At 35.1% G+C, this 25,746-nt stretch overlaps 1 protein-coding gene across 1 annotated transcript in view; it reads right to left on the bottom strand.

Moving 5' to 3' along the window:
* The window catches only part of LOC114328804 (polycomb group protein Psc-like), a 727,697-nt gene that overhangs the window by 395,018 nt on the left and 306,933 nt on the right, over positions 1 to 25,746 (bottom strand). Inside the window, exon 5 of the mRNA XM_050656461.1 lies at positions 7,641 to 7,838. Within this exon, the coding sequence (XP_050512418.1) occupies positions 7,641 to 7,838 (198 nt within the window). The remainder of the gene's footprint in view (positions 1 to 7,640; positions 7,839 to 25,746) is intronic.

Here is a 25,746-nt window from a genome sequence, read left to right as displayed (position 1 = left end):
CACAACTATTTGAATGATCTTCAAATATTCACTTTATATACCTGATGCTTTTCGCAATAGTGATATGTTTAGTGATGTAGTATTTAGTATCCAAAAAGTGTCTAAAAAATTATGCAAAACTTTCCCTCCATTCGGTAAATTATAAGTAGAGATAATAATTTAATAACGCTCTTCCAATAAACATCCATTTACTGTTTATAGAGAAAACTAATTATGTACATACATGTATATAACGATTCAATTTTATCTTTTATTTTAGGCGACAAGGAAGGAAAACTGGAAAAATGGAGGGAACATTTTGAGGAACTGCTGAATGAGATGCAGGAAAGTATTGACGAGATTCAGATGGAAGTGATACAAGAAAACTACAACCAAGAGGATGTAGTGGAGCTACCTACAGACGAGGAAATAATGGAAGTTTTAAGAAGCATACAGAATAACAAGAGTGCAGGTAATATCAACGACAACCCTGGAGAGGTGATTAAGCATGGGGGTAAAATATTAGAAAAGAGAATATGTAGCGTACTAAATATTATATGGGATCAGGAAGAAATGCCGAAACAATAAAGTCAGGCTGTAATATATCCGATATTTAGAAAGGGAGATAAATCTTAGTGTGAAAGTTAATGAGGTATCGCTTTGCTTGATGTAATGTATAAACTCCTTGTCAAGGTTATAAAAAAAATTAGACATATTATTATATGTTAGTCTGCAGGTAGGGGAATATTGAGGTGGTTTTAAGAAAGGCAGATCTACCATCGATCAGATTTTCGTACTAAAGATGTTACAGAGCCAGTACCTGCGAACAACAGCTAAACATGAAGCTCCAGTTTATAGACTTCAAGCAAGCATAATATGATACAGTCGTAAGGAAATGTCTTTATCATGCATATCGGTTAATCGGGATAACAGAGAAGTCGGTCAAACTAGTGAAAATGACACTGGAGAGAACAGAAAATCGAGTGGCACTTTGGTAGCCTCTCAGAAAAGTTCAAAGTACGAAGGAGTTGGAAGCAGGGAGGCTCTCTGTCAACTGTCCTTTTCAATTGTGTATTAGAGACAATATTCAGTGACAGCGGAATCAGAACGCAAGGTACGATCCATGATAGAGGAATTCAGGTACTTGCATATGCATACGACACAGTATTGATAACAAGAACAAAAAGAGAACTGCTAAGATTATTTAATCTTTTTGAAAGAAAAGCTAAGCAGTACGGTCTGACTAAACGACCACAAAACAAAATGGAAATGGGACATACACTAAATGAAGAAAAGGTTTTGAAAATTAGAATAAATAACAATGGAAAAGAATATTGTTTTGAGAAAGTGAAGGAATTTGAATACCTAGGGGTGATTGTAATGGAGAAAAGAGATGAAGTTCCAGAAATTGAAAAAAGAATTGCGAAGGTTCATATGGTTAAAACTAGAATACTTCGCTGGCTGGGACATGTGGAAAGGATGTCAGGGGACCAATGGGCGAAGAGTATATTGTTAAGAGGCGAGGGAAGAAGAAGGAGGGGTTGACCGCGAAAATAGTTGCTGTAGGCAGCCAAAGACGATCTACAAAGAGCACAGGCATTGTAAATTGGAAGACATCTGCCATAGAATAAAGAGAATATAGAGAAAGAGTTGAACAATTTCAAGCCATGGGCCCGTGAGGCCTGCAGTTCTGTTATATAATATATTCATTTTTATCTTTATTGCTTACTATATACATATCTATATTATATAGTAAGCAATATATAGCAATAGTCTATATATTATATACTATCTATCTAATCAGCCCTAAACATCCATCCTTGGATATAGGCCACATCTTCCTTCTTCCATGTCTCTCTATCTTGGGCAATTTGCTACACTATATACATACATATACAGAATACTATAATATAGCAAATAGAATACATGTTATGTATTCTGCTTTGTTTGACTGTTCTACATTTGACCAGCATTTTTTTTTATGTTTTTTCAATAATAGTCACCAGATTACAATGTATTTATTCCATGTTCATATCTTTTTTGTTTTGCTCCTTGTCCATTCGGATCAAAAAACGAGTGACAAGGTGTTAAAAAAATGCACGTCCTATGTTCTGTCTGCATCAACCAGCATGGTTTCAAAAAGTTATCACTATTATTAAGAGCTAGTTCCAACGATAGTATGTATGATTCAGTTTGAATATGTATACCTATATCTATATGTATATGTATATCTTGGGTACCATCCTTGATGCGAAGCTCAAGAAATAGCAAAATATCCTGCTATACTCTGACAAAATTTAAAAAAATATTGTTATTGCAACATATATAAAATTACAAATGAAAAAAATCGAAATCCACAAGGAAGAAATTCAGTTGCCTGTCACCTCTTATAACACAATGACCTAATTAATTAACCCACTTACTACCTGTGGGAGTCATATATTGTCCTAAAGCCACATCCATAGGAATTTTATCCATCCTTTGGATTTTAGGATGTTTATATTTATAGAAGACTTTTAGTCTATTTGTCAAAGGTTTCAACCTTTGTATTTTTGAGTGGCTCACCATGTGCTTGTAACACTGATGATGCTCTTGTTACAGAGCGAAAACGTTTTGTTTATATGTTTGTAGCCCTATAGGGGCTTTTTAAACTAATATACCTTTTACCAGGACAAAAATTTTTAATTAAATTTTACTTGAAAATAATCGGTTTCGTTTTGATTCAATTAGACGCCCGGCCATTTATGAAACTCTCCGAAAACAAAAATGTTTTATGAGCACTCGTTTCATTGGTAGGCGGACTTCAAGATTTGTTTACCTGTGTTTTATTTTCATGAAACGTGTTTTACGTTTCATGTTTCATGTTTTACGTTTCATGTTTCTTTGGTGTGCGGCTTGCCTTATAAATACAGAGTATGATATACTTAAAACAAAAATAAAAATAATCGGTTTCGTTTTGATTCAAATCGAATCTCTTGCCAGAGAACAACGACCACATGTGGTCGTTGTTCTCTGCTCTTGCCATCCTCTAACACTGTGTTTCGGGGTCTACTCTTTTTCAAAGAGGCTTTGCAAGAAGACTTATTTAAATCAAAACGAAACGAGAAATTGAGAATATTAATATTTTAATATTTATACCATTTTCTCGTTTCGTTTTGATTTAAATCAGGCTTCTTGCAAAGCCTCTTTGAAAAAGGGTAGACCCCCAAAACACGGTGTCAGAGGATATCAAGAGACTAGAATTGAATCAAAACGAAACCGATTAGTTTCATTTTTGTTTTATACCATACTCTGTATTTATTTGAGTACAAAATGACAGCGTTCCATATGGGTAATCTGCGATGCATTGTAGGAATATTTTCCTAGCCTAGTCGCATGTTTGGTACTGAGTACCTATGTTAACAGATTACTTGATTCATTGTCGACATTCATTTCACTCATTTCATTTATAAAACTGCTTTTACTCGATTACCACAATTATCATACAAAAACCAACCAGTCTTCTAACCCCTCCAAGGACTTTTATTCGTTTTTATCCAGATTCACTCTTTTATTCTTCATTGCCCGTTGATGTAGCGGTGTGATTATCTACGTTGTCAGAGAGCACTTCATGTTAAGTATTTCTGATGAATACGAAAAACTGATAACAATAGTCTGTAAATCACGATCGAATACAATAAAGTACTGATCTTTGACAATTAATTATTCTCAAACTACTGTTAACTCCCTGTTTCACAGCTTTAATTTAAATGAGGGTCGATTATTAGAAGGGGTTGTCCAGGGGTTGTCCTTCGTCGGTCGATAAAACTAACACACCTGTTGAACTGAAGGTGAAAGCTATTTTAGTATGTACTACTTACAATATATTTTCCAATTCAGGACAATTTTTTAGATCATGTAAGAGATATACTTTTTTTTCAAAAATTAGTAAGAAAGAAATTACTGAAAATTCCTATTATAACATCCTCACACTTGATGAATCTTTTTCAGCTGCAGTCAAACAATATATTCTTTACGCAAACATTTTCCTTATATCTCATTTCCTTGCATTTCAAAACTTTTTGCTAATCTCATCCACATAATCTTCATTCGCAGATTTTACACTTATAGAATAGGACCAGATACTTTTGAAAGAAGGAGAATATTGGGACCTATTTACGACAATGGTATATGGAGAATAAGGTTCAACCATGAGTTATATCAACCAGTATTACAAAAGACCCTATACAGCAAAAAATGCAAAAATACAAAGATTGCGTTGGGCAGGTCACCTTATAAGAATGGATAACTACCCAACACCTAGTAGAACGTTTAGCGGAACTATGGTCGGACGTCGGCCAGTAGAAAGGCCAAAAGAAGAGGTGGATAGACGAAGTAAGAACCCATGCTAAAGAGATATTGAGGGTGGAATAACTGGAGGAGAACAGGAGAGATACTTGGCGGTGGATGCTGGGGGAGGCCAGGGCCCGACTTGGGCTCTAGTGCCATAGGAGAGAAAGAGAGAATAGATAGATAGATAGATAGACATTTATTGTTTTTAAAAACTACAGTTTTATAACAATGAGTTTAGTAAGTATAGGTTATAATAATAATTAGTCTAGACATAAGTAATAATAAATAGTCTAGTACATAGGTAATAAAAAATTTAACAAAAAGTTAAGCGCTATCACTAACTGAAATGGAGAACTGAAATACGAAGATCTATTTCGGATATAATGTGACGGTACTACGACAGACGAAAAACGAAGAAGAGAAAAGGAGACCAAGAGAAAGAATTGCAACGGGCTTTCAACAAAAGTGGAAAAATAGGCAGATCTCCTACCTGTAGAAGGGAGAAAATGGAAGAAAATGTACAAAAAATTATGGAAATGATGACAGGAGTAAGTTTAAAGATCGAAAAACAATCAAGAGAATAAGAGGATTAAAACAAGAGAATATAACATTAAGACAAGAAAACACAAAACTAAAACAGGCACTTCTTCAAATAGAGGAACGGCTGGAAAGTTTGGAAAATGAAAAAAGGCGAAAAAATATAGTCATACAGGGTTTGGACATATATAGGTGCAAATGCCCCAGTTATTCTAAAACTGCCATATTTGTATGATGAAGAATGTCAAGAAGTAGCAGAGTCAATAAGACAGGTAAGATCCAAAAGTCTCACTAATAACGAAGATAGCAATAGAGAAGAATACAGAGAATTGAAAGAATCATAAAAAGACGCAAAACGAGAACAAACTGATAAAAATAGAAGGAAAGTTCCAAACAATTAAATAAAACATATATATGCAGCGTTGGGACAGAAAGGGTTAACGTAGATACAATCGACGGATACCACACTTTTTACGTTATGGGTGGCATTTCTTGTATTGCACCAAAACATGCAATAGCTCCTAACCAATCCATTCCTCGGCTAAAAACTAAACCCGCACCTGAGGTTTATGGAAGTCAGAGAGCTGTTCAACTAATACATTTTGAAAGGACAAAACCTCAAGGTTTATCAGAAATCAAGATCCGAAGGGAATGTTCACACCAACTGAAACTGTGCCCCCATCTGTGCCTGATCTTCTGTGGCTCTAAGGGAAAAGCAGAGACATTCTCGGAAGCTATGAGAAGAGGCATACCATATTCATATTATGAACTAACATTTATTATTTGTACAGAAAACTAGGAGAAATTTATCAAACGACAGCATTCTAATAAAAACTAAAGTTTTGGAATGTAAAAAGTGGGTTTTGCCGAGACCGTTAAAAATTTTCAACTTGCACTTTAGACCGAACGGTTCGTCTGAGAAAAAAAGTAAATAGTGATATTTGTAGATAATTTTAAGTACTTTAATTTTTATTGAGAGACCATTTACTAAAAGTTAATAAGTTTTCGAGATTTGAGCAAAAAATCGAAAAAAAGCTGAAATTTTTCGATTTTTTCAATGTTCCGGCAAGAAATTTTGTCCGCAAACCTCATATTCGGATTTAGCAGCCCAAAATCCATATACAGAGAGAGTCTGTAAAGTGGAATAAATTCAATATCTTAAATACTAATTGTTTTTTTGGAAAATGCTCAGACCCGTCGATTAGTATTTCAAATTGTCCTTTTTGACATTCAATAATAATGTATAGTCCCAATTTGTCCATTATGTCCCAATTTAGAGATATGACGTCATCGTCGATTTTCTTAAATGGCAACACTGTCATTTTGATAGCTAATTTGATAGGGTTTGTAAAGTTATACATAACTGCAAAATATCAAATTTTTATTCTCTACCATTTACAAGATAATAGAAAATAACAAAGTTATATCTGTAATTTGGAATATATTCAATAATTAAAATACTAACTGTTTTTTTGAAAAATGCTCAGACCCGTCGATTAGTATATCAAATTGTCCTTTTTGACATATAATAATAATGTATACAGGGTGTCCCAATTTAGAGATATGACGTCATCATTGATTTTCTTAAATGGCAACACTGTCATTTTGATAGCTATTTTGATAGGGTGTGTAAAGTTATACACAACTACAAAATTTCAAATTTGTATTCTCTACCATTTAGATGATAATAAAAAATAACAAAGTTATGAAAAAGAAGTAATCAACTAATAATTGAATTTAATTATTTCAATAAATTAAGCAAAAACTCATAATGTTGCCCTCAATTATTGTCAAATTGTCAATGGGCAACGTTATGAGCATTTGCTTAATTGAAATAAATAAATTCAATTATTATTTGATTACTTCTTGTTCTTCATAACTTTGTTATTTTTTATTATCTTGTAAATGGTAGGGAATAAAATTTTGAAATTTTTCAGATGTGTATAACTTTACACACGCTATCAAAATAGCTATCAAAATGATAGTGTTGCCATTTAAGAAAATCAACGATGACGTCATATCTCTAAATTGGGACACCCTGTATACATTATTATTATATGTCAAAAATGACAATTTGATATACTAATCGATGGGTCTGAGCATTTTTCAAAAAAACAGTTAGTATTTTAATTATTGAATATATTCCAAATTACAGATATAACTTTGTTATTTTCTATTATCTTGTAAATGGTAGAGAATAAAAATTTGATATTTTGCAGTTATGTATAACTTTACAAACCCTATCAAATTAGCTATCAAAATGACAGTGTTGCCATTTAAGAAAATCGACGATGACGTCATATCTCTAAATTGGGACACCCTGTATACATTTTTATTGAATGTCAAAAAGGACAATTTGAAATACTAATCGACGGCCCTGAGCATTTTCCAAAAAAACAATTAGTATTTGAGATATTGAATTTATTCCACTTTACAGCTCTCTTTGTATAATGAAAGAAATCAGAACTACCCCAAAACTTTCCCACTAGGGAGCTCGTAGAGTACAAATTCACTGAATCAGCAGCTATATCTCTCCAATACTATGTAATTTGATACAAAAAGAATACAAAAACCAATATTATTTTTAACCGAAATTCTTGTTATCCGAAACGGCCTCCCCCCAATTACTTCGGTTAACGGAGGTTTTACTGTATTAGAAATACTATTTAAAAAAAATAAACAATTTTGGGCCGTAACTAATAATAATTGTTAGGGAAGCACGATTCCAAATATCATTCGTAAAATTTTGTGCAAAAAATTGTTCCTTACAATACTAATTAAGCCAAACATACCTGACATATTCCATGGATAAGCTGATACAATCCTGGGGGTTGAAAATAGTGCGTTCCGTATCTTCGCCTCGTTCTTCAGGAGAAACTCTTGCTGCTATTTGAGGATATTCTTGATAATACTGTTTTCGGCGCGTCATTTCTCTCAAGAACAATTCTGGTACGAGTTTATAGACTATGTCTTGAAGAGTTTTATCCAATCTGAAAATAATTATTAAATTAGAAGCAAGAACTAGTATAATACTGGAAACAAACAGGTAAAACGTTATTTTATTAAATATTTGTATGGCATTATAAATCGGTTCTTTTCTGCGTAGTTTATACTTTGAATTTCACAACAAATGTAACTGAATCTATATGTACCCTTCTTTTATTATGTTTTTCATTAACTTTTGTAGTTCTTTCTTGCTTGTTGCTGATAGGGTCAGGGGTCAGATCATCTGCAAATGCTATGCATTGGTAGTCGTTTTTAAATATCGTTTCTTGCATGTTTATTCTGCTTTTCCTGATTATTCCTTTCAATGTTAGATTGAATGCAGTTGTTGATAGTGGGTCTCCTTGTCGTAATCCTTCCTTGGTTTCAAACTTTTGGATGTATACCCCTTCCATGCTATTTCGTTTGTTGTGTTTTCCATCGTCATCTTTACCATCCTGACAATTTTACTTGGTATCCCCAATTCTTTCATCAGTTCGTACATCTGCTGTCTGTTTACTGTGTCGTAGGCCTGCTTAAAGTCGATGAACAAAGCATATAATACTGTTTTATGTTCGTAACAAGTAGTCTGTATTTCTTTTAAGGCAAATATTTGGTGCGTCGTTGATCTGTTGTTTCTAAAACCTGCCTGGTATTCTCCAAATATTTTTTCCGAATATTGAATTAACCATTTTCTTATACCTTGTGCCAAGATTTTGTAAACTATTTCTAACAGTGCGATGCCTCTATAGTTTTTGCATAGCATTCTATCACCTTTTTTATGTATAGATAGTGTGACCAACTCCAATTCAGTCGAATTCGGGACAAGGCTGAAAAGAATACCTCATATCATTACATTGTTGCATGCGGCATGCCTCGGACAGCTGATTCATGTGTACACCTATACATGAATTGATACTGTTTTTGAATCGTCTTTTCAGGACGGTATTTAAAATACAGAAAAGAAAAAAAGTCCTCAGTTTGAGTTTTCGTAGAACTATAATATCACGATCTAAAATGCATGCGTTTTGAATGTGGTATTAATATCACACTCTAAAAATTGTCAACATTTTTTCGTCCCACCAATTTCTCAGAAAAATAACGTATTCAAAATTTCAAAATAGAATTTTACCAAAACCTCGAAAATTCGGATAGCCCGGAAGCTTTGTCCGGGACGCCGAGACACGACTTCGTAATTCGGGCCATGTCCCGGATTTTTCAGGCTAGTTGGTCACAGTATGTATAGGGCATATCGTTGCTATGGTCCACTCTTCTGGCATTTTCTCTACTTCCCATATTCTTTTTATTAGGTCATATCACTTTTTGTAGTCTTTTCCCTCCTGATTTTACCATTTCGGCCGATATTTCTGTTATTCCTGGGGTTTTGTTATTTTTTAGGCTCTTTATTTCGTTCTGTATTTGTGGCTTAACTATACTCTATATATCAGTTAGAAACACTAATCTCTATTTCCAACAAATATATAGAATATATCGAACAATAGGTATTGACCTCCCAATATCTATCTGTTCATTGAAAACGAACCAGTGATCCCAGAAGTGAACCAGTGATCCCAGTGAACATATCTTTCTTTCATTTCTATACACTTTTCACAGCGATTTCAATAAGTTCGATATCCTTTTTATTAGCCATTAACAGCCGACATCACTTCTTGAAGGATGCAAAATATTAACTACTAAGCCATTTTTTTCAAGTTCTTCTTCTTCTTTTTATATATACATTACTCTGTCTGTTTTTCAATGTGCCTCCAGTAAGTTGTCATTCCATCTTTTTCGTGGTCTTCCCACTGATCGTCTTCCTATTGGGGAACCGTCTCTCGCCGTCCTTACTACTCTATTTTTTGTCATTCGGCTTATGTGGTCGTTCCATTCTACTCTTCTGCTTTTCACCCAGTTATTAATGTTGTCCACCTTGCATCTCCTTCGTATATCTGCACTTCTATTTCAAGTTGCGAACAGAAATTAATCCTAGGGGTCTAAATCTGACCAATAGCCATGGCGACCGCGCAATGTTCTTGGTCGCTTTTGCCTTACTCTCGCATTGCTAGTCGCATATAAAAAGAAACGTACGGGTTTTAACAGGGAAAACCCGCATCCACCACTGGTGAATTATCAATTGCGTACTGCCGGTATTACTTCTTGAGATCAAAGTGCCGATAGAGAAGTGGTTTTACTGTCCCTCTTTATACTGTGCCAATAGGCTGCATGATGTAGCAATTCAAACTTTCATTTAGCAGTATCAATTCAAACTGGTGTCGGACACCGTTGTCCACCACCGGTGTTCCATTGTAACAAAGCATTGATTTAAATGAACGATTACAGACGAGCAGCTTTCGAGTATCTGGTTACTTTTAGTTGCTCAGTAATCGCCGACGAGTGTCTCACCAGGCCGAGCACTGGACACCGTTTTGTTTTTATATAGGTATATTCTTTTATTTTATTTTATTTAATCTACATTCCGAATTTCTATTTAAAAAGGTACCTACTGGAGGATTCCAAGGACGAGTCAAGTTGAATGGCGTAAATATCAATCGCATCAGATATGCCGATGACACGGTGTTCATTGCGGATTCCGACTTGGGTCTACAACGACTCATCGACAGGACTAACTCGATCTGTGAGCACTTCGGCATGAAAATAGCCATTAAGAAACCCAAGGAGGTCAATAAATTTAATTATCTGGGGTGCTGGATCAATAGCAGCCTAAATCCTGATCTAGAAATAAGATCGAGAATAGAACAGGCCAGAAATTCTTTGGAAAAAATCAAAAGCCTGCTATCTGATTCTCGAATACAACTCGAAATTTGACTGTAATTCTCAAAATGCTACATCTGGTCGACTCTTCTCTAAATAGTTGAAACGTGGATCCTTAAAACAGCAACCGTAAATAATTTGGAGGCCGTTGAAACGTCGATCTACTGGAGAATCCTTAAAATTTCATGAACATCGCCTACCTCAAACGAATAAGTGCTGCACAGAATAGACAAAGAACGAGAACTTTCCAACACAGTGAAAGTTAGAAAAACATCATAACTAGGAGATACGGGGAAACTGCAAGTATTTACCAATATGCTCAACTAATAGTGAAAGGAACGATCGACGCAAAAAGATGACTAGGAAGGAAAAGACTATCGTGGCTAAGAAACATCCGACAATGGACAAGGCTAAATTTTGAAGAACTAATAAAAACAGCTCTGAAGACAGACAAGAATTTGCAATTATTGTAGTAGTAGCCAACCTCTATTGAGGAGAGGGCATTAAGAAAAATACATTTTTTTGGTTTTTATATTATATATATAATCGGTTCATAACGTTCTACGACGTCTTCCGATTCACAATCGCCATTGCTCTCGATCGTAGCACATGTCTTCGTTCAAGCCACTTTCTCTGATTTCCCTATGGATTCCTTCTATCCAGCTTTTCCTAGGTCTTTCTCTTTTCCGCCGTCCTTTTGGTGCCCATCGTAGCACTTGCTTGGGTGATCTGTCGTCTTCCATACGTTGTAAGTGGCCAAACCATCTTAGTTGCTTTGTTTTTATATCGTCCATTATTGTATGCTTTACATCCATTATCTCCAATATTCTTGTATTTCTGATTTTTTGTATTCTTGATATACCAGCAGATCTTCTCCAGAAGTCCATTTCAGTTGTTCTGAGCATATTTTCGGATTTTTCTTTAAGTGGCCAAACTTCGCTGCTGGAGATTTTCTTTGGAGAAACTTTGGTCCCATAGGATTTTGTTCAATAATGCGATAGCTTTCCTTCCTTGCGTGCACCTTTCTTGGATATTCTTGTCCAATGTTCCATCTTGTGTAATTTTAAGATCCAACTATTTATATTCCTGACAGTGATTAATAGTTATTTCATTTTCCAACGCTAGATCCTGCTGTATACCTCCAACGCACATATATTCTGTTTTCTTAGTATTCACTTCTAAACCCCAGTTCCGGTACTCTTGTATGATTTTTCGGGTCATATATTCAATATCGTGATAATCCTGGGCCATAAGAATCTGATCATCCGCAAAACATAAAGTGTATATTAGTCGGTTCGCTAAACTCAGACGCAACCGGCTAGATATTTTAGTCGATAATTTTTTTGTTTTTTGCCAATTTTGCAAAAATTGGCAAAATTACTAACTATTTAGTGATTATTAACTATTTAGTAATTATTTTTTGCCAATTTTACTAAAATTTGCAAAATTACTGACTAAAATATCTAGAAAGTTGCGTCTGAGTTTAGCGAACAGACTATATCATCATTTAGAGGTATACCCATATTCTTACATTTCCTTTTCCAGGATTTCAAAACTTGCTCTAAATAAATTTTAAATAGTGTCGGCGATAGACAGCAGCCCTGTTTAAGATCCTTATTCACTTCAAATCCTGACTATATTATGGTGGTATAGATTTTTTACAGCTTTAATGAGGTTCAGACTGATGTTAGTTTTTTCGAGGGCTTCCCAAAGTTTACTTTGTGGTAATGACTTCGCCATTCATACATCTATTAAATAGATCTCTTAGGTATTCATACAGGGTATTGCTACCATATTTGAGCAGTTCTGGTGCTATGTCGCCAGGCCCTGACGCTTTTCTATTTTTAGGGATTTGCATGCATTTCGTACTTCTTCCAGTCTTCACCGAATCGGTGAGCCACTGACAATTTTGACAATTACATTGAAACTTTCGTGATCTTCGCTTTTAATAAAATCTTCTCTATTTTCTACTAGTAACTGCTTGAAATAGCCATCCCACTTTTCCAGAGTAATCGGTGTTATTATATCCCTTTTGGTATCTGTTCTCAACGTTTTAAGGAATTTCCAACTCTCTGTGTTTCTTGTCCCCCCTATATAGGCGTTAAGTTGATTGCATTTTTTTGTCCACGTTTCGTTTTTCTTCTGTATATTTCTTTTCCGCACTCTTGCTTGTGCTTCTTTGTATAAAACCTTATCGGAATCTTTCTGTGTACTCATATATTTCCGGTACTTTTCTCTCTTATGTATATTGTCCTTTCTCGTCCACACGCTTTTCGTATTGCGTTCTTATGCTTGTTTGTTGTAAGCTTTCTAGGTTGTATTTCTTTTTTGGTTCCGATTTGTTTCCTACTTGTTCTCGTGGATTTAGATTTTTTTGAGATTTCATTCCGGGTAACAGTACTTCCGCTTTTAGAAGATGATGGTCACTGCCGCATGTTGCTCCTCTATAAACTCTTAGGCAAGCCGCACACCAAAGAAACATGAAACGAAAAACATGAAACATGAAACATGTTTCATGAAAATAAAACCCTGCTAAACAAATCTCAAAGTCCGCCTACCAATGAAACGAGTGTGATTCAAGCTCATGACACATTTTTATTTTCGGAGAGTTTCATAAATGGCCGGACGTATATTTGTTTAGCAGTGTTTTATTTCCATGAAACGTAATTTACGTTTCATGTTTCTTTGATGTGCCTTACATCGTTAATTTGAAACGTTAAAAAGATAATCAATTATACTTTTCTGGTTCATAGTAGGTTGGGTCCGAGTATATTTATGAATGCATCTATGCTGGAAGAAGCCGTTCATAATTCTTAAATTGTTCTGTTTACATATGTTAATTATTCTTGTTCCATTATTGTTGAGTACTTCCTCGCCGTATCTGCCTACTACGTCATCCTGTTTTTTATTGCCTGTTCTGCCATTTTTTTTATATGGACCGTTCACTCTTGTTAGAGTATAGGTCGCTCAAATACTATGAGCTCTTTTAATCCATTTCACGCGGTGGATTAGTCCGCGGTTTCCTTTAGGTCATCGTTCATAGGTTGTGGTGTTTTTTTGCCTTCTCTACTATCTTCTTCCACTCACTCCAGTCCTGAATCTTTTCTCTCCAGTTTGCAATTTCCATCTTTGATATATCGTCTAGCAGTTGATCTTCCCATCTTATTTTTGGTCTTCCTCTTGGTGTTCTGCCATTTAGGTCTCCTAATAATATAATTTCCCTGGCATTTCCTATTTTGACGATTTCATCGTTCAGCTGTTCATAGAACTCATCTTTGTTAGCTACCAGTCCGTCCTCGTTTACACCATATACTCCCAAAATAGTTATTCTATAGCCATATATGTTCATGTTGACCTTTATCATTCTTTCATTTATTCCTTCCCACGATGTTATGTGCTTTCTTAATGTTCTGCGTATGAAGATCGATATTCCTTGTTGAGCTCTTTGTGTTTTGGAACTCCACTATAAAAATGATCATAGTAGCCCAATGTCTGTGATCCTTGGCCTTTCCTCTTAGTTTCTCTCACTACTGCGATGTCTATTAGGGGAGTTAGCCCGTTGCCTTAACCCCCAACTTGGAGGACCAGGGTTTGATTTCAGAGTTCCTTCTGTTAGAGAGGTTGCTTTTTCCACACCTAAGGAGTCCTCTCTACCCCACTTCAGTCATATTTTTACAAGTAACGAGGAGCTAGCCCGATGCCTTAACCCCCACCTTGGAGGACCAGGGTATAATAATGTCACAATTATTCGGCAATAACAGTAAAGTTCACGTTAGTTTTGTGTACCTTTTACCAGTTAACAGCCCAATAAAAACATTTTAAATCGTTTTCATTTCTAATGCTATTCTTTTTATATAGGTAAAGTACATACATCTATGACAACAGAAGGTATCATAAAATCCATTCTCTTAGACTAAAAATACGTATTAAGAAGTAAACGTTATAAATGTACTTTGAAATCATTCCAGACGTGCGTTGCCAAGACACCAAAGGCTGATGCGCCACGTGGGATTCATGCTGCCACGCTACAACTGCTATTCAGCCAGGGTTGCCGTCCCAAGCGAATACACGTTAAAATACTTCTTAAAATGTAAAGTTTTCTGGAAAAATTTTATGATTTTTAACGAATTTTCTTAAATTCGAACATTCAACACACAAACAAGTAAATGAATTTATATATTTAATTTATTTAAATAAATCTCAATTTTTAGACATAAAACAACATATCTTTAAACAGCATATAACATCGTGATGAAAGCAATAAAATAATACAAGTAAGAGCAAATACAGTAGGAAAAATGAAAGAATACCCATGAACGAACATATAAAACACGCTGTATTTTCCTGTCACCGTGTCACACAAAAAATTGGCCAGCGCAAGTACATGTAATAATTATTATTACACGTACTTGCGCTGGGCAATTTTCTTTGTGACACGGTGACAGGAAAATACAGCGTGTTTTATATGTTCGTTCATGGGTATTCTTTCATTTTTCTGACTGTAGCTACTATACATTATGTCTGTTTTTACATTGCTTAGGTTCTATGTTGTACGAATCAACACATACTTTAAATTCAATAACATGCGGAAGATGTTTTATTTATTGCAGAAAACAGGAAAAGGGGATCATACACTAGAATTACTTTTGGGATATACTTATACTATAATATCCATCATGAAGTAACAACACCAGTTCAAATGTTCAAATTGTGCGCTTCCGCTGCTATTCTTCAATATTTTCCATGGTCTACCACCTAATCTTTAGGTTTTCTATGCTGCACTTTATTTAGAATGAAGAAGAACCGAGAGGTATAATCAGCGCGAAAATTCGCTAGAAAATTTAAACCGAATATAACAAAATTCAGTTTGGCAACATTGTGTGAATACCAAGTCCTCTGATAATCAACAGAACAGTAATTAATCCAGACAAATTAATATATTTTTTTTACCAACAAAAATAAGATATTTTAACCAAACCGCGTTTCAAAAATGGCGTGCAGAATAATTTTGAATATTTGAATTCAGTCCCGCTAATGAATTTGCTTTTTTATCCTTAAAAATAGAAAAAAAAACGCTTAATTTCTCTGGCCTAATCATTATTGTCTAATTATTTTAACTATACTAATACCCATCGACTAATTTAGAATGATTAATTGGATAATGGGAAGGGTTCTCTTCCTGTAAGTACCTCTAATTGAGGCAAAGGAAGGCAACCTCAGTACGAATCTAGAACGCGGCACTACAAATACGGTTTAAGAGTCTATCTATAGTACTATGCCGACGCAATAAGCATCCAGATGTGGCGTCTTCTTGAAGATGCTGTCCTCGACGCGACGTCCAGCGGTACAGCCAGCCCGTCGTCCATCATTCCAGTTAACTACGCTCGTTACGGCCAAGAAAGGTAGGTGCTATAATTTCTTTGACAATTGATACAATTTATTATATAGCCAGGTTTTCTTCACATTTACATACGAACACACAACATATTTATTCATTTTTTCATACTAACTGCATTTATATCTTATATTTACATTACCTACCGTACCATTCCATAGTATAGGTATAGAGTATAGACATAGACCATTGTTTCCACTACTTAATTAATTAAACCCCGCAACCTTAACCATGCATTAGAAACAATTAGATGCTGCACATAGTCTGGGTTAAAATGAACGTGTTATCAAGATATGTTTAAGTAAAATGTTTTTCCACCTACCTCTACCGAAAGTATACTTTTCCGGACCTGATTGTAGGGAGCAAAGTTGTACTTTTCCTCTAGAGGGAGGAAAAGTAAAAGTGACGTCATGGTATTTCATTCATGCAATAGAAGTTATTGACGCCCTGTACAATATCTATTTTCTATTACGTAAGTTTCTATACATTTTAACGTTTATTTATAAAACACCCTATTTTACAGAATGGTAAAAAACAGTAAATTGTTATTTTGATTTAACAATGTTTACATTATTACTTTGACTTATATTTGATAGTTGACAGTTACATTGTACCTTATACCTACTTTTTAGTTTTAGTTCTAATAAATTTTGTTGGTTAGTTAAATAAATAAATTAAGTAAAAATGAAAAAATGACTTGATATTTGAGGAAAGTGGAAAAACCATATGTATAACATGGGAGTAAAGTGCCTTTTCCTCCCTTGAATGATTACAGTAAACTTCATTCTCGGGAGGAAAAGTAGCACTTTCCTCCCTTGTTATACAAATAGCTACTAAAGTAAGGAGCTAATCGACTGTAGGCCTTTCTTGCAGGGCACTTGCAGCGTTGGGAACACAATAATAGGCCTGGATCCCGCGTACCAATAAAAAGTTGATTATTAGCAAGCTGCAAATTTGTTAATTGCTTAACGGTGTCTAGTCGGACAAACTTTGAAAGGCCAGATTACGAAAACGTCCTATGTATTTTGTCGGACAGAACATCCAATTAATTTGTTACCCTTTCATTAAAATCTCATGCAAAAATTAGACTGCTATTACTAACCAACATGATTCCTGTCATTTGAGATGTTCTTCGTGTTCCACTCATTAAAATACCCAGTTGGTGATAAACACCAGTCTAATTTTTGCATGAGAGTTTAATGAAATGGTAACAAATCAATTGGAAGGTCTGTCTGACAAAATACATGGAACGTTTTCGTAGCCTGACAATCCAAATTTTTAACCTGTTCCACAATTAAAACTTCCCTTGTTCCAGTGTTCCCTTACATCAAAGTTTGTCCGACTAGACGCCGTCAAGATATTAACAAATTTTCAGCTTGCTATTTAATCAACTATTTTTGGTACGCGGGATCCAGGTCTATAAGAATTATCCAAAACAAGAGCTGCAACAATATACATTAACATTTTAGTACAAAATTTTGACCTGTTCTCTTATTTCTAATAAAGTTAATATGTTTTTAAATTCACTGTATTATTTGACTGATGTCCACCATCCCATTAATTTAAATTATTTATTAACATTAGAAAATAATGAGTCGGTATATCGACTATTGTATAAACATATTTTAGATATTAAACTTAAGTTGTAATTGTAAAATATAGTTTTCTTGTAAATTGTTATATATTAAAAGAAAAAAGAAAAGAAAAAAAAATAAATAAAAAAAAAAGAAAAAAAAATAAAAATAAAAGAAAAAAAAATAAAAAAAATACAAAAAAATATATATAATAAAAAATAAAAAAAAATAATAGAAAAAAATATATAATAAAAAAAAATGAATGACGAACTTGGACAGTCCATAGTAAAAAGCTTTCGAATGAAGTAGAGGGCTAAAGAAGAAAAGAAGAATGTTGCAGTTTTTGCTGTGGAACTCTGAGAACATCATTTAGAAAAAATAAATAAAAAAAATATAATATAAAAAATTATTAAAAAAAATACAAAAATAATTATTTATTAGTAGAATTGTTTATTAGAGATTAATATTAGTATTAGTTTTAGGATAAGATACGAAAAAATGACTAATAAAATAAAAAATAGTAAAATTGGCGAATGGATTTAGTGTCCGCAGTCATATAAATCCAAATAAACAACAACATTTTAGTAACAAAAAATTATATCAAACAAAAAGCCGACGGAAGCTTAACATAAAACTTAACCGATGAAGTTAAAGTGAACCAATAAAGCATACATTATTGGAAAGAAAAACTCGTTCACTGCAATAAAAACTAATAAAGTAGTGCAAAACAATGAATACGTCTCCACCTTTGAAGTTTACAATAATAAGTTTCCATACTGGTAAGTAACTTAGACATTTGGTAAATTGACAGTTCACTCCTTCAGACACTGCCGCTAAAGGAATCGAATGAAGACCAATTTTCAAATGACAAAATTAAGGCCATAATATGGCAGGCCGAAGATGATAATTCAGAATTTATTTTCTAAATATCATCGACAATAGGGGAATTCTAGGCATCGTGGCAAGCCTGCGGTCGATTTCTCTCTCATTCTTCAGCGATACTACTACCCGAGCCGACAACCCCCGGCCTTCATCCGTCTCTGTTTAAGCTTCCGGTGGAATGTTGTCACGTTGCAAACGGACTTGCGCGATGCTTACACATCAATAACGGAGGCGATTTCATGAACCGTGTACTTTGTTTTGATAACGTAGGCCCGATGACGACTAAGCCGGCATTTTTTATCTTTGCTTTTATTGCTCTCTTCCACTCTTTCATTGTCTCGACCAGCAAGATAAATTTTTGAAGAGACAGAAGTGAGCATTTTATTAAGATGAACATAGTAATAATAAGCTCACAGCTTAGCAAATGCTGTATATACACATAGCACGACAAAAAAGTCCTTTTCGCCTTCTTTATTCGTCGTCTCTTGTCTTATAAATTGTAGAAGACAGAGATCAAGGATGTTACCAGAGAGTAGTTCCACGAAAAGTTTTTAGATTTAAATTATTATTTATTACTTTTAATAAATTTTGCATCTGGACTTTTCATCTTTTCTTTAAGATAATATTTGTCGGCTACAGTGTCCTAAAAGTGGATTATAATGTTATTTTTATAATTCTGCTTAAATACGCAGTTTGGTTTCGTTTCGATTCATAGGTGTGCAAGTAGCCCCACTGAAGACGTCTAGAGACAGAAACAGTTGTCTGGGGATAATGAATCACCTCTCAACCGAAAAGAAACATAAACTGTCTCTCACAATTAAGTTTAACTTGTTGAAATATGGTTTTGCAACTTCCTTATTTTTTCCTATTTTTTCTTCGTATAATATCTAATCGATATTATAGTCTAATGTTGAACAATATGTGCAATATTATATATATTGCTTATACTGAATCATTATTCCGATAAAAACGTTAACAACCTGACATTTTGGTGCGTGTACTTGTTCCAACCCCTATACTCATGTTTCGTGTTTGACATAGAAACTATATCATAAAATTATAAAGTACCTACGTAACCACAAGAGAACTGCAAACAAAAAAGGGAAAAAGTTTCTACATACATCTGTTAAAAAGAAAAGCAGATGGTTAAACATCTATACAATAGGCCAGTTGCTTTTAATTCAAAAGTAGAATGTAAGAATGTAAAAAATACATTAAAAATAAAAATATCAAGTAACAATAAAGTATTATCATATACATAACGAAGAATAAAAGTAGCACGAAAATTAAGATACATTTATAATCCAATTTTATGAGATAATATATCTATCCAAAAGTTATTAGAGGGAGCAACCCGTTACAAAAAAAGGAATAAATTTGTTATGAAAAACAAAATATTCTCTGCACCCTCATGCCTATCCATGAAAAAGGATCAGTAACCACATACAGCAATTACAGAACCATTGCCCTTATTTCTGATGCAAGCAAAATTTTGCTGCATATAATCAGTGAACGGCTAAAAAACTTTCTACTTCTGAGATAGGCGAAGAATAATGCGGATCCGTATTACGAAAAGGAACACGTGAGCTGATATTGAACACCAGACAGATAATAGAAAAAGCGAGGGAACACAATATATCAATGCTGCTTTATTTCGTAGAAAACACAAAGGATCTCGCTTCAGTAAAATGGAATCCCTCTGGGCCTATAATGAAAAATATTGGAGTACCTAACCACCTAGTTCACCCAATGAGCAATCTGTATGATCAAAACTCAGCAAAAGTTAAAGTATTCGGAATATATTCAAATGCGTTCAAAGTAAAGAAAGGATCTAGACAGGGCTACATACCATCACCATTATTATACAACATAATACATATATTCTGAATATAAAATGAGGAAAGTACATAATTACTAGACGATTGGGATGGATGAATCACTATGGGAGTCAGAAAAATCAGAAGCATGCGATACGCCGATGACACAGTTATACATACTAACAGCAAATGAAGCCGAAATGATTACCATCACCGATCCACTAAGCCGAATACGCAAAGAAATCGAGATCAGATCAACAACGGAAAAACAAAAATAATTATCGTAGATAGGGCATTTAATAATCTACCACACATATACCAACTGGCGAATTTCAAAAAAATTGAAATATTTGTGGACTTAGGCTCCTTGATAACCAACACAGCAAAGTTTGTGCGCAACGGATTCCTCATCTTTTGTCAGACGACCAAAAAAACAAAGAAGTTAAAAAGTTCAAGTTTCTGCAGGAAAGGTAATGTTAACATTTTTTTCTCCTACCATGAGGGACCTTTTTGCTCGTAGAGTTTACAGAAACTATTATGTATGTATATATAATGAAATTTTAAACAAGCTCTATCAAGCAATAAAACAAAAAAGTCCAGGGCAACTGAAAGAAAATCTAAAACGAAAGATTTATCTCCTCATGATTTTCACATCTTTGAGTTACTGAAAAAGACGTTAAAACGTAATCGTTTTCAGTTTGACACAAAACACAAAATGCCGTAAAATAATTCTTCAAGCAACAGCTACAATATTTCTTTAAGCAGGGTACACATAGGTTGGTTAAACAATGGGATTTGTGCCTTAATTGTAGTATTAATTATTTGTAAACCCCCTCTGTGGCTCAGTGGTAAGAGCACCTACCTTTGGATCGAAAGGTCCGAATGGTCGTGAGTTCGAATTTCACCAGGGTCAGGGATTTTTCGTTTATTATAAAATTATTAAATGAAGATAGTTTCTGTCCTTGTGTACAATTAGCGTCTCTTTGCAAAGACAATGACGTCGACTTTGCAAAGTAACAAGACACTTACTCAACACACACACTACACATGACACTAGGTCTTCTTCTTCTTAGGGTGCTGTCCGTTCTGAACGTTGGCGATCATTCTGGCTAGATGACTTTGTTAATTGCTATACGGAATAGTTGTGTTGAGGTCTTTCTATACCATGCTCTCAGGTTAGCAAACCAGGATATTCTTCTTCGTCCTGGGGCCCTTTTTCCTTCAATTTTACCTTGTAAAATGCACTGGAGTAACTCGTATCTGTCTTGATTTCTCATTATATGCCCCAAGTACTGCAGCTTACGGCCCTTCACGATGTTGACTAAATCTGCGGTTGTGTTCATCCTCCGTAGTACTTCTTCATTGGTGACTTTGTCTGTTGATGGTACCTTCAGGATCCTTCTGTACAACCATAGCTCAAAAGCTTGAAGTTTCGATAGAGTTTCCGCCTTCAATGTCCACGTTTCTACTCCGTATAGAAGCACTGAGTACAAGTAACATTTAAGGAGCCTTATTTTTGTTTTTTAGAGTGATGTCATGGCTCTTGAACACAGAGCTCATAGTCAAGAATGCACTCTTTGCCTTTCCGATGCGACATTTAATCTCTTGAGTATTGTACACTCAAAACACTATTGTATCATCTGCATGAAACACTGTGTATGAACACATGTATGAAAACACTATTGTATCATCTGCATATGACAGGTTACTGAGCTACTCCATTTATTGAGATGCCTTCATCAATATCTTTTAGAGCCTCTTCAAAAATGTGCTCTGAGTATAGATTGAATATCAGCGGTGACATTATGCAACCCTGTCTCACTCCCCTTAAGATTTTGACCTGATCTGTATATTCTCCATCTATTCGGAGCACTGCTGATTGATTCCAATACAGGTTAGCTATTATTTTCAGGTCTCTTCCGTCAATCCCTGTCCTCTTCAGCACTTCCATCATTTGTTCATGTCGGACTCTATCGACAGCCTTTTTGTAGTCAATCAGACATGCAAAAACATCACAGCTGACATCTCTACATTTCTGAAACAACACCTGCACGCTAAACAAAGCCTCCCTCGTACCAACGGCGTTCGCAAATCCAAACTGATTGGGTGCAATTTGTTCTTCGCATTTTCGGTAAATTCTATTATGGATGACTTTTAAAAACAGCTTGAGAAGATGGCTCATTAGACTTATGGTCCTATAGTCTCCACAAACTTTTGCTCCTGGTTTTTTGGGCAACGGTACAAACTCAGATTTGAGCCACTCTGCTGGTATTTTTCCTGCCTTGTATGTCATTAAATATTTCAGCTATTATTTTTATTTGTGCTCCATCTAAAAGCTTTAGCAGTTCTGCAGGTATTTCATCAAGTCCCAGTGCCTTTCCATCCTTCATTTGTCTGATGGCTGTGGTTACTTCTTCTGGTAGGATTTCGGGACCTGAATTATTTTCAATGGTGGGTTCTTTTCCTGTTCTAAGGTCATGGAAAAGTTTCCCCAAGTATTCTTCCCATGCTTTCTTTTTATCTTCTTTGGTTATGGCAAGATTGCCTTGATCATCTGTTATTTTTCCGCTGCTGCGTTTTCGGACACTAGGTACCTAACCGCAAAAAGTTACCGTACTTACCATGCCAATGACCATTAGTTGTCGAGGCATTAGCAAAATAAAAAAAAATTATTTGTAGATATATTTGCTAATAACGTTCTTCTGGACCAATGAATTGTTTGAATTGAACAAGCCTCGTATAATAATAAATAAGAGTGGTTGAACACGTCAGTGAACTTTTTATAATCAACAAGAAGTAACCGGCCTACAAGACATTTTTTCACGCTAAACAATATTCCGAATCCTCTACATCTACACGAAGTAATTGCCTTTTCCAACGGTATTTTTTATATCAGCAAAACATTATTGCGTACATAATAATATTCTAAGAAATGTTGAAATTTAAGAATTGTTGAAAGTGAAAAAATCAGGTTCATGTTTATACTTATACACTTACAACTTGAACTTGGTTATTACCACAAAGATTATTGTAGTGTTAAAAATGTGATGGGATGACATTATTTTTTGTAAAATATTGCTACAGGTAGGAGTTGGCTGCCTACGTATACATACATTTTGAAATTATGCATTATTATTAGCTTCTTAAATAATAATGTTGAAAAAATTATATCACGCTTCCTTAGAGGTCGGACTAAAGATTAACATGAACAAGACGCCAAGACGCAAATAATGACTAATCTGGTGCTAAGCTAAATAGTACATAATATGTATTGCTGTTGATGGAAGGGGAAGGGACATTGAGCAGGTTGCATATACATACATAAGTACTTGGGACATGAAATTCGGTTGGATAGAGATAACCAGACATGTGAGCTCCCACGTCGCATATGATTAGCCTGGGCAGACGAAAAAGGTAGTGAACAAAAATTTGCGTAACTCACGAGGGCTATAAGGCGCCAGATGTCTGATGTCTCCCTAAGAAAGCTAATCCCAAACGAAGAAATACGTCGTAGACAAAAATAACAGACTCTGTCGAAAAAATCGCGTGGCTCAAGTGGAATTGGTCAGGACATGTCGCTAGATTATCAGACAACCGATGGACAAAACGTATTGTCGAGTGGAGGCCACGACAAGAAGCACTACGGAACAGAGGACGACCACCAACCAGATGAACCGTCGATTTGAAGCATGTTATCAGGAACTGGATGGAAGCTGCACAAGACAGAGACATTATGGAAAGAGTCAAAGAGCTTAGGAAATGTCCAGCAGTGGACGCGTACAGGTTAATGATTAGCTTCCTAGTTTGATTATCAGTGATTAATTACGAAGTTAATATGTTGTACATGTTGAGCAAATGACTTGTTACTAAGTAAAGTCTGCTACATTCCCTTTACAAGAATTACTTATTATATCATACCGACCGCGATAATTCTGTCAAGTACCGATCCGACAAAGATGAGATTTTTTAGTAAAACTTTCAGCAGATTGCTTCAAAATAAAGTTATAAATAAAGCGATTGAAGGAACTTGAAATTGAAGAAAACAAAGCTGTACAAAAGGATAAATTTTGTTTCAGATTTAGAAGCACAGCACTAGATGCAGATGACTCAGCAATCTACACAGAAGCCAAAGATAATAGGATCGTCGAGACTTCAAAACCACCTAGAAAGAAGTACATGTTACAGAGACCGTAACACAGAGAAGATCCAGTTTATCATCTTTACACAGCAGATCACAGCAATCGAAGGAGAATTAACGATGAGAGAAAATAGAATCCAGTCAGAAGAGGTCGTCAAGCACATAGGAGTCCATCTCGACAGAAGATTAAACTTTACAAAACACATCAAGGAAGTCAAGAAAAAGAAAAGATTGATTCAACCCTAGATATACAGGACCAGTCCTCTATCGCAGGCCAAGAATATTCAATTATACTAGGCCTACGTTAGAACGGTGATGTTATGTGCAGTCCCAGAATGAAGTTCAACAACGGAGACCAATTGGAAGAAGCTTGTATAAGAACAGAAACGCCATGCTAGAGGTTATAAAATCGATCGTCATGGTAAGACAGAGTTTCAAACGCAACAATTAAAGAAAGGCTCCACTACACATTAGTGAGGGAGGTGACCGTTAACAGAACCAGAAAATTGTTCCACCAGGCCACAAGAAAACTTCCTAAAGCCAGGGATATCCTCGCTAGAAACAGAGTGCAGAGGATACCTCGTGAAACCCATAAACTGATTCATGATCAATCATGGTCTAGCTAGATGGTTGCCGAAGACAGCTAAGCAGGGATGACGCCCTGTAGGTATGACGCCAAAAAATAGTGCCTACAGAAACCGACGTCCAGGAGCCTAATAGCATAGATAATCAGGTACCCGAATAGGATACAGTCACACAAAGTAAGTAAGCGGTGCAAAAGCGGAGCTTTGACAGAAGAAGAAAACAGGAGGTAATATTGTAAATACTGTTTGACATGTAAATATTAGGACAATAAACGTTTTTATTTTTATAGTTGTAGCTATTGGGGAGCGGACATTTCCCATTGATCAATAAACTGTTAAAGACAGTATCACGGCGTTCTAATTGATGGAAAACCACAATTGGTCGCTGTGAAAAGGGCGCTAGTTTCCTTAAAATTATTTTTAAAATATGCTAGGGTACGAATGGAGACGCAGTATATTAGTACCTGTCTACAAAAACAAGGGAGACATACAGCAATAACAATGTACAAACTACAGGGCTATAAAACTACTTAGCCACACCATGAAAATATGGGAGAGAGTAATTGATAGACGGATACGTGAAGAAACCGAAATATCCGATAATCAATTTGGCTTTATGCAGGGCAGATCAACAACAGATGCAATTTTCATTGTAACGCAACTGATGGAAAAATACAGGAATAAAGAGACCAACGCTCATATGGTATTCATTGATCTTGAGAAAGCATATGATAGAGTTTCTCGAGAGATTCTG

Source organism: Diabrotica virgifera, chromosome 7, assembly GCF_917563875.1.
Source record: "Diabrotica virgifera virgifera chromosome 7, PGI_DIABVI_V3a".
NCBI lineage: Eukaryota > Metazoa > Arthropoda > Insecta > Coleoptera > Chrysomelidae > Diabrotica > Diabrotica virgifera.
This window is presented reverse-complemented; position numbering and strand designations above follow the sequence as displayed.